We start from the raw sequence: 19,897 nt of genomic DNA, 5'->3' as shown, positions 1-19,897 counted from the left end.
AACTGGCTCAATTCAAGCAGCAAAGAATCCTGTGGCACCTTATAGACTAACAGATGTTTTGCAGCATGAGCTTTCGTGGGTGAATACCCACTTCTTCGGATGCAAGCAGTGGAAATTTCCAGGGGCAGGTGTGTATATATAAGCAAGCAAGAAGCAAGCTAGAGATAACGAGGTTAGATCAATCAGGGAGGATGGGGCCCTGTTCCAGCAGCTGAGGTGTGAAAACCAAGGGAGGAGAAACTGGTTAAATTCAATTATTCTTTGTTGATACACCAAGCTATACAATGGCTACCAAAGGGGTAAAAAGACAGAGATAAGTTCAAGAGTTGTGTTGTGTTGTGTTCTGTGTGTGTGTGTGTGTGTGTGTGTTCTGGACACTTGTGTGTGAGTCCTGTCCCCTCCCCCGGGCGGATCTCTCTCTCCCTTCGCAAGGCACCAATATCAATTCTCTTTCCTCTGCACTCAGCTGCCTCCTCCGCAGTGCCCGCAAACCTCCCGGGACACCGCTCCCAGCAGTCAACCCACCTCCAGCTTCCCAGGATGCACCCCTTGCATCTGCTCCTTTGCCTGGGCACAGGTGAGTTGCCAGCTAGTGAGGTGGGGAAAAACTGGGGCCCTGCACACACCAGCTCATTGCCTAACCTTCGGGAAGGGGAATGGAAGCAGCTGGGCTCTCAGGACACCTGGGTTCTGTCCCCAGCTCTGGGAGAGGAGTGGGGATACAGCGGAGGGTTCAGAATCAGTCCCACACCCAGGAGGGGCTGGCCCCTCCGCCCCCACCAGTGGCACCTTCTCAATGGGGAAAACTAACATGTGGCTGTTTGACCCCTGCAGTGCTGGCCCCGAGCTGTGGATTCAGCGTGGATGTGGAGGGACCCATCGCCTTCCAGGAGGCAGCCAGGGGGTTCGGGCACAGCGTGGTGCAGTTCGGGAGTGCCAGCACCGGGGGGTAAGGGCTGAGTGTGGGCTCAGGGACCTACTGTTACTTACCTCATATCCACCCCTGAGGGGCCCATCTGGCTGGGCTGCCCTGCCTGGGCCCCACTACCCAGGGGTGACGGGGCGTCTCCTAAGCCCCCCTCTGCTCTCTCCCCCACAGGCTGCTCGTCGGGGCCCCGCTGCAGACAGGAGACGTGAATGAAACCGGCAAAGTCTACAAGTGCGACCCGGGCTCCAGACGCTGCCAGGAGATCCCCATCCAGAGTAGGGGCCCCCTGTGCTGTGGGGTCCAATGGGTTAGCACAGGGGGTCTGGGAGCTAGGACGCCTGGGTTCCATCCCCAGGTCTGGGAGCGGCGTAGGGTCTAGCAGGTTAGAGCAGGGGAGGCTGGGAATCAGGGCTCCTGCATTCTAATTTCCATGCAACAATTTGCCATCACTTCACCGCAGGAGTGCAGGGGGTGCACAAGGGAGAGGGGGTGCGAAATGACTCAGAGATATGCAGGACTAAACATATCCAATGACAAGGTTTCTCACCCTGGTGTTGGCGTGTTTCTCCTCTCAGGGCCCCCTGATGCCGTGAACATGTCCCTCGGATTGTCTGTGGCTGCCCGGGGCTCCAATCTTCTGGTGGGTACCACCCCTTGGGGTGGGGAAGTGGCTCGGTCTGTGGGTTGTACCCAGGGGGTTGGGTGAGTCTCTGCCCCGTCCCCCAGAATTCCACGGGATTCCCTTCCCCCCCAGCAATGGGAGCGGGATGAAATGTCTGCACCGTGACACCGTAGGGCCTGACCGACTGTGCACCCACCACACGCCAGGTGGGTAATGTTACCACAGGACTTGAGTGCCTGTGTGCTGCTGTCACCAGGAGGCTCACGGCTGGGTGACACTGGGATGGGGGGATGGGCTGATATCACAGGAGCGGGTGAGCTTCCTACAAGATCTCTGTGCGCTGATGACAAGTAGAGGTTGGTCATCGGATGATGTCACCATCACCGGAACACGGCATTGTCACCATGGTGAGGGATGAATGACAATGTGTGTGTAGGCGGGTGCTAACCACTAGAAAGACTGGGCCATGGCATTGTGTATAAGATGGTAACTACATAACGGTGACTACAGCGAGGGTGTGATGTTTGTCTGAGGGATGGTGAGACCCAGAACGGTGCACTGAAACAGCAGGGAGGAGGAGAACATCGCCATGGAGATAGTGACTGAGACGTGACGTTGTAAGGGATGGGGGTAACTGGGTGACATTGCCATGGGGACAGCGACTGTGTGATGACATTGTGAAGAATGGGTGTAACTGGGCAATGTCACTCTGGGACAGTGACAGGGCACTGGTATAGCAGGGAGCATGGTAACTAGGTGATGTCCCACTGTTCTCTCTCTGGGAGGCAGGTCCTGGGTCCTGGGGTCCTGTTTGCCCCATGGGGATCCCTGCCCTGGTGGGGGCTTTCCCTGCATATCCATGGGGGGAGCAGACTCCCCTCACCCCCAGTGCTCTCCTCAGGGGGCACCTACTGAACCCGTCCCTCTCTCGTGCCCCAGGCGTGCGGCCCCACGGTGCACCAGGCCTGCGGGGAGAACATGTACATCAAGGGCTACTGCTTCCTCCTGGACCAGAGCCTCCGGCAGCTCCAGCGCATCCCGGACACCCTGGCAGGTATGGGGCAGCCCCAGGAGCAGCACCAAGGGGCCACTAGATGGGCCCTTTGATCTGGTCTAGCTCTTTCCACTGAGTTTTCTCCATGTTGGTAGAGTTGAATTGGACGTATTATTTTCCCGTCCCTCTCAGAGTGCCGCAGACGTGCCACAGACATAGCGCTCCTCATCGACGGCTCGGGCAGCATCGAAGCTCAGGACTTTTCAAAGATGAAGACGTTTCTTTCTGAGATCATGAAGCGTTTCCACAGCACCGACACGCAGGTAACGGGCAGAGGCTGAACCCGGATTACGTACCCTGCTCCTTGCAGTCAGTGCTGACTCTAATTCCCCAGTACAGCGCTAGGGGGCGCTGTGCTTCAGGGAGTGGGGCAGAGGGCTAAGCAGGGGGTGCTCTCCCCTTGCAGTCAGTGCTGACCCCAATGCCCCAGTGCGGCACTAGGGGGCGCTGTGCTGCAGGGAGCAGCAATGGATTTTGCATCCAAAACCAGGAAAAAATTCCTGCAGAACCAGCTACATCCTGACCACCTGCCTCAACCATTAACTGAGTTTAATTCCCTCTTTTCTTACCCTCCACCCTGGGGTTGTTTTTCTCTCTTCCCCCCCATCTCCTGCAGTTCGCCCTCATGCAGTACTCGCACAAATTTAGAGACCACTTCGACTTCTCACAGTACAGGAGGAGTCGTGACCCCGATCACCTCCTGAAGTTGGTCTGGCAGCTCCTGGGAGAGACGCACACGGCCAGCGCCATCTGGAAAGTGGTGTAGGTGTTGCCCTCCTCCCCATGCTGACTCCACAGGGAATGGGCTGCAAGGATATGGAAGCTAAGGGACAGGGACTCAGAACTCTTGGGTTCTATCCCCAGCTGTGGGAGGGGAGTGGGGACTAGTAGGTTAAAGCAGGGGGAGGGGGGACTTGTAGACAGGACACAAGAGTTCTATTGCCAGCTCTGAGCCTCTGTTGTTGTGTGACTTTAAGCAAGTGGGGACCCTGACACTGACCTTTGTACAGGACTGTGTGATCTGCAATGCCAAAGCAGTGGATGAGCACTAGGTATTATTACGTATCAATAACCCTCCCATGCCTTCCCCACCCCCACTTTTCCAGGCGGGAGCTGTTCACCTCTGGGAGAGGCGCTCAGGATGAAGCCACCAAGATTCTCATTGTGATCACAGATGGGGAGAAAACAGGAGACCCACTTTCTTATTTAGACGTCATACCTGAGGCTGAGAGAGCTGGAATCATCCGCTACGCCATCGGGGTGAGCCGCGGCTGTGCGGAGAACTTGTATGGATCTGAGCCCGTGTCCAGGTTCCCATCAGATAAGGGAGAAGACCTGACCCTGGGTTGTAACTGGGTCAACATGTGACAATATAGGAGAGCTGGAGCTCCTCTGTTGTTCAGGTTGAGCAGAGCTCTCTCATTAAAGGTTGGGTTTTCTGCCTGCCCTACAGTCCACGTGCTGACTCCAATTGCCATGATATTTGGAATATCTCATGTGGACGCAGGTTAGGAATAGTGGTCCAAATTTGGGGTCACTTGAACAAGGGCTTCCTGACATACAGCCCCGCAGTTAAACTGCAAAATCACCAGTTCTTTTTTGCACACACCAGAAACTCAAAAAGTGGCTCTGAACCTCCCCAAACGGATCTCAGTCACTTGACATTTATCTCCGCTAGTGCACGGCACCACTGCCCCTCCGGGGAAGATGTATTCAAAAGATTATTAATCTTAGACGTTGGATGCCTAGAATGGCACATGCCAGACTGCTGAGCCAAAGAGATTGAAATGAGCATCAAGGTGTAGGGCTCTTTTGAAGCAAGAGGGTGGCTCCAGGTGACAGCAGGTTGCCATTCACCGTGAATTGGTCCTGTGGGTTTGAGCCTTACTATTGGCTAATGTTCCTTGCATTCTGCAGTGTCTCCCTTTGGATTTTTTTGCCCTGAGATCAAAATTTCTGGCTGAAAAGCCATACTTGAAAGTGCTCTAAAAGCCACATGAATGCTCTGAATTTGCATGAGAGGTGTGGTCTGATTAAACAGACGGCCGGTGAAAGACAGTAAAGGAAAATGTAATCGTGTCTCCTGAACAATTACACTGAGCGTGGAGAATAGAAGCTGGGTTATTCCATCAACTTCTTTAGTGGAGAGTTAAGGTTTCCCAGGGCTGCTTCCTGCCCTTCCCGAACGTGGAGAGCGGCTGCACTTAGGCCTCTGAAATCCATGAAATACAGTTAAGGCAAACACCCTCACAACCTTAACTCTGCCCTCTTTGAGCCACGCCCCAGCACACCAGGAACACACACAGGCCCTTACAGATGCTACAGAGCGCTGGGCACACAGCACATGAGCACTAGGGGGCCTGCCCATCACCTTCCCTTTGCCAAGGCAAAACTCAGGTTTAGAGTCATAGAGTCCCAGACCAGAAGGGAATTTTGCAATCATCTAGTCTGAGCTCCCTTGTAGCACAGGCCAGAGAACTGCCCCAAATAATCCCTGCTGGAAGCAGAGCAGATCTTTCAGAAAACCAGCCAGTCTTGTGTTAAATATTGCCAGGGATGGAGAATCCACCATGGCCCGTGGTGAGCTGCTCCAATGGTTAATTCCCCTCATGATTAAACCTGACACCTTCTTTCCAGTCTGAATGGGTGTAAATTCTGCTTCCAGTCATTGGATCTTGTTAGACCTTTGTCTGCTGCTTGTGTCAGGCCCAACGACTGGGAGGTGCCTGACTCCACCACTGAACTGACTGCACGCAACCCACCCAGACCAGCACGGTGGTCCCAGCCCTTCACCCCTTGCCCTGAGGCGTTCTCCAGAGACAGTGCAGCACTCACCCCTCACTACGCCCTGGAGATTGAGTCATACAGGGCCCAGAGCTCTGACAATCCCCATGGCAAGAAGATCCCTGTCCCCACCGCTGATACAACTGACACAACTCGGTGCTGAAATGAGGCAGGCTCCATAACTCCAGGCACGAGGACACCTCTCCTCACGTCACAGTGACACCTGTGCCAAGCTGCTCCAGCGACCCCCGTCCCCGCTCCCACTCACCAGAGTGGCACATGGCGCTGGCTGAGCAGTGCCTCTCGAGGGCCCAGCAGGGCTCGGGGCGGGTGGATGTTGGTCCAGGGCTCTCGGCTGTGACTGATCTTGATGCCCTGGTCTCCCCTGTACCTCCCTCTACTCCATTAAGGTTGGCGACGCCTTCTCCAGCACTGCTGCCCAACAGGAGCTCCAGGAGATCGCCTCTGAGCCCACCGACGAGCACGTCTTCCGGGTGGACAATTTTGACGCCCTCCAGGGCATCCAGAGCCAGCTGCAGGAGAAGATCTTCACCATCGAAGGTACCAGAGCCGGGGGAGGGGCCGCACTGGCCCGGGGGCTCTAGAAATGGGTTTTCAAGGCCGAGATGGGACGGGGAGCAGCTGGGAATCCAGAGCTCAACTAGGCCCCAAATATTCTCTCTTTCCCCATCCAACATGTAGCCATTAATCTATCGCCCTAAATGCCCCGATGCCTTTCTCATCCGCCACTCCCCCCCACTGCCCCCCTCCCCCCTCCCCGGGGCAGGGGACTGGCTGGCTGGCTCAAGGGGTGGAGGAATGGGATACAGGCACTTCTCTCTAGGGGGCACTGGATCCAATCCAGCCTCGAGGTGGGGAGAAGGGCTGGCTCAGGGAATGGGACACGGGGCCTTTACCGTCTGTGATGGTCTCTCCCGTGTCTGTCTGTCTCTCTCTCCTTATAGGCACCCAGTCCCAGAACGGCAGCTCCTTCCAGCTGGAGATGGCTCAGGAAGGATTCAGCTCCCTGCTGTCCCCTGTGAGTGACGCCTGGCCCCGGTGTGTGTCCCACGCTGCCGTGCGCTGGGGCCCTGACAGCGCTTTCGAGCTAAGAAGGAGCTGATTGGCTTAGTGCTTGCAGGGGAGACAACCCTTTACTAGCCCAGAGCGCTGCAGGAGCAGTGCAGGGGGCACCCTCCCCTCCCACTCAGGGTGGGAACTAGGGGGGCTCTATGCTGCAGCTGGGGCCAGTAGGGGGGTGCTCACTCCCCTGGCCATCAGCACTGACCCCAGTGTCGCAGCACGATGCTAGGGGGCGCTGTGCTGCAGGTTCTGGCCTCGTCTAGTAAATACATTCTGTGCTGTTTCCTGTAATCAGTCCCCTTTGCCGTGTGTGTCGGTTTAGGACGGGCCTGTGCTGGGAGCGGTGGGAGCCTATGACTGGTCCGGTGGGATATACCTGTACGGGAGCAGCGGGGAGCTGAGCTTCATCAACTTATCCAGAACCTCCACTGACATGAATGATACTTACCTTGGTAAGAACAAACCCATAGAGCTTCCCTTACCTATTTAAATAGCCTCCATGCCCCACCCCAGAGGTGGCTGCATCTCAGTTCTGGGAAAGTTCTGTGCAGCACTGTTGTACGGCTGTTTCCCATCTCACCTCCCCACGTCCCTCTCTTCCTTTGAGGTTATTCGTCTCAGGTCATCACAGCCAATGGGCAGAGCAGCTACGTGGTCGGGGCCCCTCGCTATCAACACGCCGGCAAAGTCGTTCTGTTCAGCCAAGATACCAAGGGTGGGGAATGGACACCCAGATCGCAGCTGTTAGGAGAGCAGGTATGGGGAGCGTTACTGGTAATATGGAGTGTGGGTGTGTGTGTGTGTGAGAGAGAGGGGCGGGGCTGGAGGAAGCCTGTAAGATTTTGACATCGTGTAATATTTGTGTTTGGCTTCACCTTCAGGAACGATTCAGTCAAAAAGCCTCAGGCAGGGGATAAACTTGACTGGTTTAGAGAATTGCACCGCAGTTGACATTCAGCATCTCTTCCACAGACTCCAGAGAGAAACTGCAGAATTGGAATTAATCTGCAAACTGGACACCATTAAATTAGGCTTGAATAAAGACTGGGAGTGGATGGGTCATTGCACAAAGAAAAAACTATTTTCCCATGCTAATTTTCCCCCTACTGTTACTCATACCTTCTTGTCAACTGTTGGAAATGGGCATCCCGGATTATCACTACAAAAGTTTTTTTTTCTCCTGCTGATAATAGCCCACCTTAATTGAATAGTCTTGTTATAGCTGGTATGGCAACACCCATTTTTTCATGTTCTCTGTGTATATATATCTTCCTCCTGTATTCTCCACTGCATGCATCTGATGAAGTGGGTTTTAGCCCATGAAAGGTTATGCCCAAATAAATTTGTTAGTCTCTAAGGTGCCACAAGTACTCCTAGTTCTTTTTGCTGATACAGACTAACACGGCTACACCTCTGAGAACTTATAACAGTGGCTCAGTCAGTAAATAAATTTTACTTGTGCTAGCACAACCTCTAAAAAAAATTGCACCACAACTAGCATTCAGCATCTCTCTAAGATCTAACTGCCTATACATTCAGGAACACTTACAGCGATAGCGCTACCTGCTGTGCAGCAGGAGGATGAGTCTAAGGATGGAATGAGTATTGGGACTGAATCCTTAGTCCCATAGGGTAAGAAGGGTCCCAGTGGGAGAAGGAGGAGGAAGTGACTAAATTGAGGGGGTGACTTATCTGCCCCTCCAGATTGGCTCGTATTTCGGGGGTACACTGTGTGCTGTGGACCTCGACAGAGATGGGAACACGGACCTGGTTCTAATTGGAGCCCCCATGTACTATACACCTCTGAATGGAGGACGAGTCTATATCTGCCCCATTAACTGGCCGGTAAGAAAGAGGATGGAGCAGGGAGAAGATGGATGGCCTGGGGTTCTTCTTTGCCTGACCTGCCATGGGGTTGTGATGCTGGGACAATTAGCATGGCAGTAGCAGGCGTGGTGCTCCAGGGAGCAGGGTGGAGGGATCATTAGGGGACATTTTTCCGTGCCAGTCAGTGATGGCCCCAATGCCCCAGAGCGGCACCAAGGGGTGTTGTGCTGCAGAGAGAGGGAAAAGGGGGTCAGTAGGGGGCACTCTCTGCTGGCTGTCAGTGTTGACCCTTTCCCCATGTGTCTCTTTGGATGGGGCCTGCAGGGGGCGATGCAGAACTGCAGCAAGACACTGCAAGGACAGACGGGGAAGACGTTCGGGTGCTTTGGGGCCAGCATGTCTGAAATCGGGGACATCAGTGGGGACGGACAGACGGACGTGGCCATCGGGGCCCCCATGGAGAACGACAATCGCGGGGCCTTGTACATCTTCCACGGGGAAAAGGGAGGCCTCAGTCCCCAGTACAGACAGGTGAGCCCAGCTCCTGCATGGAGGGGTCATCACAGATCCTGAAAGAGACATCATGGGGCCCCACGGCCCCCTAGTGCCTATTAGCCTGTAGCTGCCACTTTCACATCCCTCACCCTCCGCTGCCCCCTAGTGCCCATTATACAGCACAGCCGCCCCTTCCCCGCCCCTTACTGCTCTCTCTGCCCCACAGCGCATCGAGGGGTCGCTGTTCCCCAGCAGGCTGCAGTACTTTGGCCAGGCCGTCAGTGGCGGGACAGACCTGACGGGGGACGGACTCCCAGACATCGCGGTGGGGGCACAAGGGCAGGTCCTGCTGCTGAGGTGAGTTACTCTGTGTCGTTTCACTGCTCCACGTGGTAGTCACAGACTGTGTGCGTGTCTGTGTGTGTGTCTGTGTGTGTGACTGCTGCCCCCTGCTGGAGAATGGCACAATGACAGCTCTTCTGCTCCCTTCTCTGCCCCCAGCATCTCCTCAAGCAGAGCTGCGTGTCCATAACCCGTCTCCCTGGAGTGCTGCGAGCACATCCAGGCTGGGTGGGAGTCTCTGGGGAGGGAGGGAGGGTGGGATAGGGTCTGGCCCCATTGCAGGGAGCAGCTGGGTGATGGTTCTGTTCCCCCCATGGCAGGTCCCGGCCGGTGCTCAGAGTCGGGGTCTCCATCAGCTTCCAGCCCCCCACGATCCCCACCTCGGCCTTCGACTGCCAGGGGCAGGAGCAGCTCAACACAGAGGCCAGCAGGGCAGAGGTCTGCTTCACCGTCACTAAGAGCACCATGGACAGCCTAGGTCAGACCAAACCCACTCCCTGCTCCCCTCCCCCCTGAGCCAGCCAGTCCCCTGCCCTGGGGATGGATCAGAGCCAGCGCCCCCTAGGGGGAAAGGATCCGTCTCTCATTAATGATCCTTCTCTCATGTATCTGACCCTCATTTCTCCTCTCTGGTAGGCAATGGGATCTCCAGCACCATCCAGTACACCCTGGCCCTGGACCCCGGGCGGACGAAGATCCGAGCCGCCTTTGACTCCACCGGCCCCGTCCTGAGCAGGGAGCTGCGGTTCGGCATTGAGAAGAAATGTGAGAAGCATCAGATAAAGTTACCTGTGAGTTTGGGGGTTCCCAGCTCCTTCCCCTCCTGCTATGTCTGCCCCTCCAACCCTGCCCCTTGCTCCCAAATCACCCAAAGAACAAACCTCTCTATAGATCCCACCTTTGCTCATGGGTCCCTAAGTGTCTCTCTGTCTCCCCAGCTCTGCCCTGAGGACACACTGACCCCCATCACCCTGCGCCTCAACTACACCCTGACGGGGGAGCCCATTGCTGCTGCCGGCCGCCTCAGACCCATCCTGAGCGAGGACTCCGCACTGGTGTCTGTAGGCTCGGTAAGGCCTCCGGGGCCAGGCAATGGAGTTTGTGACTGTCTGCAGAGGTTTTAGTGTGTGTGCCTTTGGTTACAGTGCCTGTGCAGACTGTATCAATGCTTGGTGTTAATGAGTGAGATTGTGGTGTGGGTGAGTGTTTGAGGTTTTAGAGGTTGTGTTGTTGGTGACATTGTTGATTCAGACAGTGGTGATCTTGGTGAGGTTGTTGGCTGAGGTTGAAGTGATTGTGTTCGTAACCTTGGTTTAAGCTAGACTGTAGTGGTTGTGATGGCAGTGTGAAGTGAGGTTATAGCGGTTTTGTTGTTGTTGACATTGCTGGGTTCAGACTATACTGATCTTGGTGACTGTGTGAGGCAGGATTGTAATGGCTGTGTTGTTGATGCTGATGTTGGTACAGAAGATATTTCTGGTGGTGGGGAGATTGTAGTGGTGTTGGTGAGTGTTGTTTGAGGATGTTGTGGCTGTGTTGTAAGTTACACTGTTAGGATTGTACTGGTAGGTGGTTGCGGTTTAGACGGTAATGTTGGCAGAAGTGTAGTCTTAGGTAAAGTGGGTGAGTTATTGTGCCAATGTTGGTTCAGATTGTGTTGATACTAATTGTGGTTGTGGTTGAGACTATAGAGATGTTGCTGACAGCATCGGTTGCAATTGCAGTGTGTGCATTGTTGGTAACAGTGTTGTTTCAGACTACATTTTTAGTGGTGGTTGATGAGATTGTAATGGTGTTGGTTACAGTGTTGGCTGAGATGGTAGTGGTTATGATGCTGGTAACAGTGTTGATTAACACTTTATTGGTTGTGGTGGTGATGACAGAGTTGGTTGTGCACTTCATAGTGTTGGCAGAGGGTGATGCAGCTACATTGCTGGTGACACTGTCAAATCAGTATTGGGTCTGGTGGTGGTTGAGGCTGAGAATACAGTGGTGCCCGGGACAGTGTTGGGGGAGGTTATTGCGGGTGTGTTCATGGTGATGGTGTCAGTTCAGACTGTACTGGTGGTGAAGGTGACAATTGAGATTGTAGTGTGATTGACAATGTTGACTGAGTTTTGCTCCAATTCCCTCTCACCTACCCTGCCTCCCCCCCTCCCCCCACCTCCGGATCTCTCCCTAGCTCCCGTTTGAGAAGGACTGCGGCAGTGACAAAGTCTGCACTGATGAACTACAAATTTCCTTCAATTTCTCAGGGTAAGTCACCCCCCCCCCCACCTCCTCCCCCACACTCCATGGTGGAGCCCGTCTACTCCATCAGGCCTCAGATCATGCCAGATTTCCATATGGCTTCTGAGTGGGAACCATTATAAGAAGCTCACAGAGCTGTCAAGGCACTGCCCTGAGGAAACTCACCCCTTTCTCTCCCCCTTAGTTGGAGCACCCTGGTGGTGGGGGTCACCCCCGAACTCAACACCACCGTCTCCATCCAGAACCGTGGGGAGAATTCCTACAGCACCACGGTGCAGTTCTTCTACCCGGCCACGCTGTCCTACCGCCGGGTCCTGCTGCTCCAGGTACCACCCAGTCCCCCCAGGCACTGCAGACATGCGGGGCAGGACACAGGGGATGGATGTGAGAACTTGTGTAGAAAGCAGGCAGGGGCTCAACAGGGGGTGCTTTGCTGCAGGGGGTAAGCGGGGGCTTGTCAGGAGGTGCTGTGCTGCAGGGAGCGGGCGGGGGACTCAGCAGGGGGCGCTGTGCTGCAGGGGGCAGGGGAATGGCTCAGCAGGGGGCGCTGTGGGCTGCATCTCTCACTGGCTGGTCCCCTGTGCTCAGTCTAACAGGAGGGCCATGGCCGTTAGGTGCAGCTCGGCCGTGGGCTCTGAGGAGCAGACTCAGAGGAACAGCACCTGCCACATCAACCACCCCATCTTCAGGAGCGGGGCCGAGGTAGGGACGGGCCCTGGCCTGTGAACTCCCCAGGGGTGAGCCCAGCTGTGGGCAGAGAGGGGCAGTTCCCTGGGGTCAGCCCAGCCCGTGACAACAGATGTGCTGGGGAAAACGCGCCGGGGAGCCTGGCGAGTCAGTGCAAACAGAGCCCTGAGGTCACTCCGGGGCTGGGGTCAGGCCCTGCCGGGGCTGCAAACCAAGGGCCAGACCTGGGGGGCTGGAAATCAGACCTCACTGGGGGAGAAAATAATGAGGGGAGGGGCTGTTCCCTCCCCCTTTGGGTCCTTAAAAGAAGCAACTCAGGGTGGGGGGGTGTACACGACCGTGGCTCTGTAAAAGACAAGGAAAGGGGAAGGAGCCAGCGTCATTGTCATGGCTGCCCCCACGCCCGACCCCTCGGACCCAGCGCGACACCACTGGGCCTTCATCGTCCTGATCCTGAGAGGTGTCCTGACCCGGCCAGGCCCAGGGAGAGGGACCCTCATGCCCCTGCCCCGGACAAGATTCGACACCACCTGGGACGGGAGACTTATTTCTTCTCTTCCCGCTCCTCTCTGTCTTAGGGTACGTCTATACTATGAAATTAGGTCAAATTTATAGAAGTTGGGTTTTTAGAAATTGTTTTTATACAGTTGACTGTGTGTGTCCCCACACAAAATGCTCTAAGTGCATTAAGTCGGCAGACTGCGTCCACAGTACCGAGGCTAGCGTCGACTTCTGGAGCGTTGCACTGTGGGTAGCTGTGGGCAGCTATCCCACAGTTCCCGCAGTGTCCACCATCCATTGGAATTCTGGGTTGAGATCCCAATGCCTGATGGGGCAAAAACAGTGTCGCGGGTGGTTCTGGGTACATGTCGTCAGGCCCCCCTCTCCCTCCCTCCCTCCCTTCCTCCCTCCGTGAAAGCAACGGCAGCAAACGTTTTGCGCCTTTTTGCCTGAGTTACCTGAGCAGATGCCAAACCACGGCAAGCATGGAGCCCGCTCAGCTCACCGTCACCGTACGTCTCCTGGGTGCTGGCAGACGTGGGCCTGCATTGCTACACAGCAGCAGCTCATTGCCTTTTGGCAGCAGATGGTGCATTACGATTGGTAGCCATCGTCGTCGTATTCCTGGGTGCTCTTTTAACCGACCTCGGTGAGGTCGGTCAGGGGCGCCTGGGCAGACATGGGAGTGACTCAGCCAGGTCATTCCCATCTTCTGCCAAGCATCCAGGAAATGACGATGGCTAGCAGTTGTACTGCACTGTCTGCTGCCAGCCTAAGATGTAAAAGATAGATGGAGTGGATCAAAACAAGAAATTGACCCGATTTGTTTTGTGAAATCAATGGCCTGCTAAACCCAGGGTTTTGAGTTCAATCCCTGAGAGGGCCATTCTGTGTGACAGTTGTTTGTGTTTCTCCTTGATGCAAAGCCACCCCTTTTGTTGATTTTAATTCCCTGTAAGCTTATGTCGTCAGTCGCCCCTCCCTCCGTCAGAGCAATAGCAGACAATTGTTTCGCACAAAACCAGGCAAGGAGGCGATGGCAGTGCGGTGACGAGAGTGATGAGGACATAGACATGGTCATAGACTTCTCACAAAGTACGGGCCAGGCAATGTGCCCTGGCAATGTGCACATCATGCTGATGAGCTCTCCATGAGCTCTGCATGGTCACCTGTGCTGATCAGCTCGCCACGCTGGCCAAACAGGAAATGAAATTCAAAAGTTCGCGGGGCTATTCATGTCTACCTGGCCAGTGCATCTGAGTTGAGAGCGCTGTCCAGAGCGGTCACAATGGAGCACTCTGGGATAGCTCCCGGAGGCCAATACTCGAATTGCGTCCACACTACCCCAAATTCAACCTGACAAGGCCGATTTCAGCGCTACTCCCCTCGCCGGAGGTGGAGTAAAGAAATCGATTTAAAGAGCCCTTTAAGTCGAAAAAAAGGGCTTCGTCGTGTGGACGGGTCCAGGGTTAAATCGAGGTAACGCTGCTAAATTCGACCTAAAGTTGTAGTGTAGACCAGGCCTAAGGAGCATCTGGCTGAGCCGGCCAAGCCTGTGTGTTGTGCTCGCTGCTGTGAGCCTGTGCCCAGGATGGCAGCTAAATCCAGCACCCACGTCAGCCCGAGGCTGGTACCACTCGCCAGCTCTCGGCCCAGCTGATCCGGGGTCTCTCCAGCACGGAGGCTGCCAGCAAGAGGCAGCAGCCATGGCAGAAGCTGCATTTTCTCTCTGTGCTGCTCTTTGCTCTCCCCGCTTTGGCCTTTGCCTGGTTTTGTCCCCTGGGAACCAGGGCTGGACTTTAACCACAGCGCCCAGGCCGGCTCCAGCCCCACCACTAACCTCCTCTCCTCCCCCAGCGGCCAGTTATTGCACCCAGAGCCGCTCAGACGCGGGGGGGAGGATAAAACGCTCTCTCCAGCGACAGGCGCAGGGCAGTGGTGAGGGGCGAGGACAGAGGTGAAAGTAAGCCGGTAAGCCCTGCCAGACTGGACTGGCTTCCCCAGGCGGGCGATTTAAAGGGCCCGTGGCTCCCTGCAGTGGCTGGAGCCCCAGGCCCTTTAAATCGCCAGCAGCGGCTCCCTGCAGCGGCTGGAGCCCCGGACCCTTTAAATCGCCTCCCGAGCCCCACTGCCGGAGCCCCAGGGTAGCGGCGGCAGGGCTCTGGTGGTGATTTAAAGGGCCCAGAGCTCTGCTGCGGTAGCAGTGGCCAGAGCCCTGGGCCCTTTAAATCGCCCCTGAGCCCTGGGGCTCCCGGTCACCTCTGCAGCTGGTAGCTCTGGGGGTGATTTAAAGGCCCTGGGGCATTTAAATCTTGATGTAAAGGCCCCACCTCTACTGGTTGAGGCCGTGCCTTTTCCGGTCGCTACCACGGTCCTGCTCAGGACTCCGGCATACCGGTAAGTCCTTTAACTTACTTTCACCCCGGGCGAGGATAAAAGTCTTACTGGACACGTTACAATGCAAAGGCCTTAGCTGATTTCTTCTGTGTCTGTAAGAAAAGGATGGTGAATGGGGCGTTGCCATGGCGCCTTTGCTTCTCTGGGCCCATTTATTCCATCTAAGTTCATACAACAGTTCTCCCGAGTCTGCCCCGCCCCCGCAGTCTCTGGCAGTTCCCCAGGCCCTGACTCTCACCCCCTCTGTGTTTTCCAGGCCGTTTTCGTCGCCACCTTCGACGTCTCCTCTGAGGCCGACCTGGGGGACAGGCTGCAGATCACGGCCAAGGCCAGCAGGTGAGGGGGCTGGGCAGGGCCGAGGGGCAGGGTGGGGGCAGTGGGAGGGGGCCGTGCACAGAGCAGGGCAGGGCAGTGGCCTGTGGTGCAGCCTCCCTGCACAGTTACCTGCCTGCGTCTCCTCACATCTCTCTCCTTTGCCCTCCCCTCCCCGCAGTGACAATGGCGGCCCCATCACCGAACGCATGATGCACCGGGGGGAGCTGCCGGTCAAGTACGGCATCTTCATCATCCTCACCAGGTAGGTCAGTGCGGAGACGGGGGGGAGAGCGCCCCCTGCTGGGTCCTCTGTTCCCTGCAGCACAGCGCCCTGAAGTGCCGCACAGGGTCATAGGTGCCAGCGCTGATTGCAGGAGAGCGCCCCCTACTGAGCCCTTCCCTGGAGCACAGCGCCCCCTTCTGGACATGACACCGCACCCCCACTCTCCAGCCCCATCTATCACACTCCCGTCTCTCTCCTTTTTTCCATCGTTTTCCTCCCCCAGCCTCGAGGAGTCGACCAAGTACGTCAACTTCTCCACCGAGGAGGCAGGGACAAGTGTGCCAGTGACACATCGGTACGAGGTGAGGCCGGCGGTGCAGAGTGTGCGAGGGGCGATAGGGCAAGAGGAAGGGAGTAAAACTGGTTGAATGGGATCTAGTGCGTTAGAGCATGGAGGGGAGGGTAGGGAGCCAGGACTCCTGGGTTCTATCCCCAGCTCTGGCAGGGCAGTGGGGTCTGAGGGTTAGAGCGGGGGCTGGGGATCAGGGCACCTGGGTTCTCTTCCTGCAGTGCCCTATGGTGAGTCTGTTTCTTTCAGGTCAAGAACCTGCGGCAGCGAAGCGTCCCCATCTCGGTCACGTTCCAGTTCCCCGTGGAGCTGAGCGGGGTCCAGGTGTGGGACGCCTCTGAGGTCGTCCCCTCCAAGGTACCTGCCTCTCCCTGCCCTTGTGTGTGTGTGAGATGGGCCCAGTGACGCCTGCTCTGCCCTACGGCGCCCCCTGCTGGGAAAGGATGCATAGAGGGGATAGGCCATATGTTCCCCCACCTCCCCACAGCCAGCCACTCCCCTGCCCTGGGGCTGGACTAGAGCTGGTGTCCCCCAGAGGGGAAATGCCCCGTGTCCCCTTCCTGACCCCATTAACATCATGTGTCTCTCCCTCCCCAGCCCCAGCTGGCTCAGTGCATCAGTGAGGCTGAAACACCCGGTTTGAAGGACTTTGTGAAGCAGATGAGCGAGCGCCCCGTGCTGGTGAGTACAGGCTGTTGTGGATCCCAGCAGCCCCTTCCCCTCTGCACTAACACAGACAGCGAGTGCGGGGCTGGGCTGGGGGAGGGACCCCTGCTATAGACAGACCCAGACCCTCATGGCCATGCTGAGCCCATGCACGTCCTCTGCCTCACCCGGCGATATCCTTCCACCCCCAGGACTGCTCCGTGGCCACCTGTAAGAAGATCCGGTGCAGAATCGCCTCCCTGGAAATGCAGCAGCCGCTGGAGTTCATGATCAAAGGGAACGTCAGCTTCCAGTGGGTCTCCCAGGTACGAGAGCTGCCACTGCCTCCCAGCACAAGATGAGGGATCCTCCTACCCCCTGTGTGAACAACTCCTGTTCCCCTCCCCAGCGGTGGCTGCATCTCAGTGCTGGGCAAGGGATCCCTGTGTGAACCGCCTGTAAATTGCTCTGGGTCTCCCTGGGACGATGCTCTGGGCTGGTTTGTGTCATTTCTGGTCAGGGACGGTGAATTTCTCTGTTCCAGACTCAGCAGCAGAAAGTGAGTCTGGTGAGCGAGGCCCGGATTGAATACGAGGAGGAGAAATACACCCAGAAGGAGGGATTCGTCCAGCGCCAGGTACCAGAGTGACTGCGCCCGGGATAGAGAGAGCATCGGCTAGTGGTTAGAGCTGGGAGCCAGGACTCCTGGGTCCTGTCCCTGCTCTGAGAGGAAGTGGGGTCTAGTGTGTTAGAGCAGGGGTGGGTGATGGTGCCAGGACTCCTGGGTCCCCATCTCACAGCTCCTCTCCCCCAGGTGCAGACGGTGGTGGAGCGCTCCGAGGTCTATAACTACCTGCCCATCATCGTGGGCAGCAGCGTGGGGGGCCTGGTCCTGCTGGCTCTCATCACCGCAGCCCTCTACAAGGTGAGTGGGGCAGGGCTTGGACCCCTCCCCCACAGCCCACCACCCTGGAGGCGGGGCCTGTGGCTCTCCCAGTTGGTGGGGTAGGGGAGAGGGAATTTACTTTTGGGGCTCCCAGTCTCCATCCCCCCACCAGGCATGAGTCCATCTGCTTCTGTCCGGCTGGCTCACACCGTCTCTCCCCTCTGTCTCCTTCCAGTTTGGCTTCTTCAAGCGCCAGTACAAGCAGATGATGGAGGGTGAAATGGCCGAGCCGGCCCAGAGCGATGCCTCCACTCCCCCCAACTCCCCCGAAGAATAGCCCCGCCCACATCCCCTCCCCATGAGCTGCTCCAGAGCCACACACCAACGTGACCATCTGGACTTGGAACATCCCTTCAGAGCATCCATGGGGGGCTGGGACCAGGATGCCTGGGTTCTATCCCCAGTGGTGGGAGGGGAGTTGGATCTAGTGGCTTAGAGCAGGGGGGCAGGAGCCAGGACTCCTGGGTTCTATCCCCAGCAGTGGGAGGGGAGTAGGGTCTAGTACATTAGAGCGGGAGGGGCTGAGTATCTCTCCACCTCAGTTTCCCCACTTGTAACGTGGGGATAACTATTCTGCCATTTTCTATTTCTACTGGGAGCCGTTTGGCGCACAGCTTGACTCTCACTGTGAAGGTGGCGCTCCCAGAGTCATGGGGCGCCTTGATCTCAGCTGGGCTCCGTGCGGCACCAGGGTCCCCGTCTCAGTCAGGGCCTCGAGGTGCTGCTGGGTAACGTCTAATAAAGCCAAGCTCTCTGAGTCATTCGCCTGCCTTGCCTGAGGTCTCGGGGCATTTCAAACCGTCCCTAAATACAGCGGGTGTGTTTGTGGGCAGGAAAGGGGGATGGGGTGTGGTGCCGGGCCAGTGTGACCAGCTGTTCCACGGCATGCGGGAGGCACTAGGTGGGAGGGGGAGGAGTGGGAATGGGGCACACTCGGGGGAGGGGGCGGGACTGGGCAGGAAGAGGCAGGGTGGGGGCTTGGGAGAAAAGCTGGGGTGGGTGCGCGGCAGGGGTGGGGCAGGAGTGGGAAGAGGTAGAGTAGAGGTGCGAGAAGGGCTGGGGTGGGGGGATAGGGTGGGCATGGGGCAGGGCAGGGACTTGGGGGGAAGGGGTCAGGGCCTGGGGCGGAGCGGGAGGTTGAGCACCCCTGGGGCCCGGAGGAAGCTGGCGCCTGTGGTGTCACAGATCCACAGGCCCAGTCCCTGGGAGGAGCCCTTCACGTGTCAGCCCCCGTCGGGTCCCGCTCTCTCACTGGGGTCAGCCACTTGGCTTCACCACCTCCTGGTCTGAACCGTGGAGCCTTCAGCACCCCTGCTACACTCTGTGAGCTCCCTGCAGCAAGTCTGCCTGAGTTGGACACCGGGGAGAGACCTGTACCCTCAAACGGCGCAATGCCCTGACCCCCAGCTTCAGCATCCGCAGTGACTCTCAGCCAGCACTGCAAAAGCAGCAGGGTTCTTAGATGTCTGGAGCACAGCATAGAAACCCTGTGATCAGCCCGGAGCACAGAGCCCTCTGACCCCTCTTTTGTCCCAGTTCAGGGAGCCTCCTGCGTCCAGCAGCCCGCACTGAACAACTCCCCACCGGGCCTCTCCTCAGTCCCTTATTCAGTCCTCAGTCCCCAGAGCCAGCTGCCCCCTCCTTCGGCAGCCAGCCTTTGGTATATTCTGAAAACTTTTTTCACAGGCCTCTGTCCAGCAGGGCCGCTCAGAGGATTCAGGGGGTCGGGGGTCTTCTGCGGCGGGGGGGCCCCGCTGCCGAATTGCCACCAAAGATGCTCGAGGGGCCTGGGCCCCACGAGAGTTTTCAGGGGCCCCCAGAGTGAGTGAAGGATTCTGCTCCAGGGCCCCCGAAAAACTCTTGTGGGGGGCCCGTGCTGGGCCTGGGGCAAATTGCTCCACTTGCCACCCACCTCCCCCCGGGGCAGCCCTGCTGTCCAGACTAGCTTGTCCAGTTTTCCCTTCTCTGTAAGGTCTCTTATGGGAGCCACTATATCACTAAACCCTTTTACAACCAGAGGGTAATAGCTGGCCAGACCAACAAGGGACTGGAGCTCCTTCCCTGTTTTAAAGGCAGCTTTTACTGGGCTGTACTCATAATGGGCCAGAGCAAACAATCCACTGCCCAACCTGTGTCCTAGGTAGGAGACCTCTGCCGACCCCATCTTGCATTTGGAGACCTTGACAGTGCGATCGGCATCTCTCGGCCTTTGTAGCACAATGCTACAGGGTACACGTGATCGTGCCAGGAGCTACTGAAAATAGCCAAGTCATCTAGACAGGCTTTGGCAGATGTTTTTAACCCTGCAGCACCTCGTTAATAAGCGTCACGAGGGTTGTGCCAGACTTCTTTAAATCCAAAAGGCAACACCTAAAATTCCCACAGACCCGATTCCACTATGAAAGCAGATTTTTTTTTTCCCCTGGGCATCTAAGGGAATTTGCCAGTA

General features: G+C 56.8%; 1 protein-coding gene across 1 annotated transcript; it reads left to right on the top strand.

The window, feature by feature from the left end:
- The first annotated feature begins 92 nt into the window (after positions 1-92).
- On the top strand, positions 93-18,191 carry LOC120403130 (integrin alpha-X-like). Its single transcript, XM_039533893.1, has 31 exons — positions 93-128; positions 467-577; positions 835-949; positions 1,100-1,203; positions 1,504-1,568; positions 2,490-2,604; positions 2,737-2,867; positions 3,221-3,366; positions 3,711-3,864; positions 5,799-5,949; positions 6,354-6,427; positions 6,794-6,923; positions 7,079-7,227; positions 8,176-8,316; positions 8,623-8,829; positions 9,020-9,150; positions 9,456-9,613; positions 9,772-9,926; positions 10,074-10,205; positions 11,318-11,391; positions 11,570-11,711; positions 11,974-12,087; positions 15,227-15,306; positions 15,464-15,547; positions 15,792-15,870; positions 16,107-16,214; positions 16,455-16,538; positions 16,715-16,828; positions 17,047-17,139; positions 17,317-17,427; positions 17,624-18,191. The coding sequence occupies exons 2-31, from the start codon at positions 541-543 to the stop codon at positions 17,723-17,725; spliced, it is 3,480 nt and encodes a 1,159-aa protein (XP_039389827.1). The 5' UTR covers positions 93-128; positions 467-540; the 3' UTR covers positions 17,726-18,191.
- Positions 18,192-19,897: the final 1,706 nt, after the last annotated feature.

The sequence above is a fragment of the Mauremys reevesii genome, linkage group 4 (genome assembly GCF_016161935.1).
Source record: "Mauremys reevesii isolate NIE-2019 linkage group 4, ASM1616193v1, whole genome shotgun sequence".
NCBI classification, from domain to species: Eukaryota; Metazoa; Chordata; order Testudines; family Geoemydidae; genus Mauremys; species Mauremys reevesii.
This window is presented reverse-complemented; position numbering and strand designations above follow the sequence as displayed.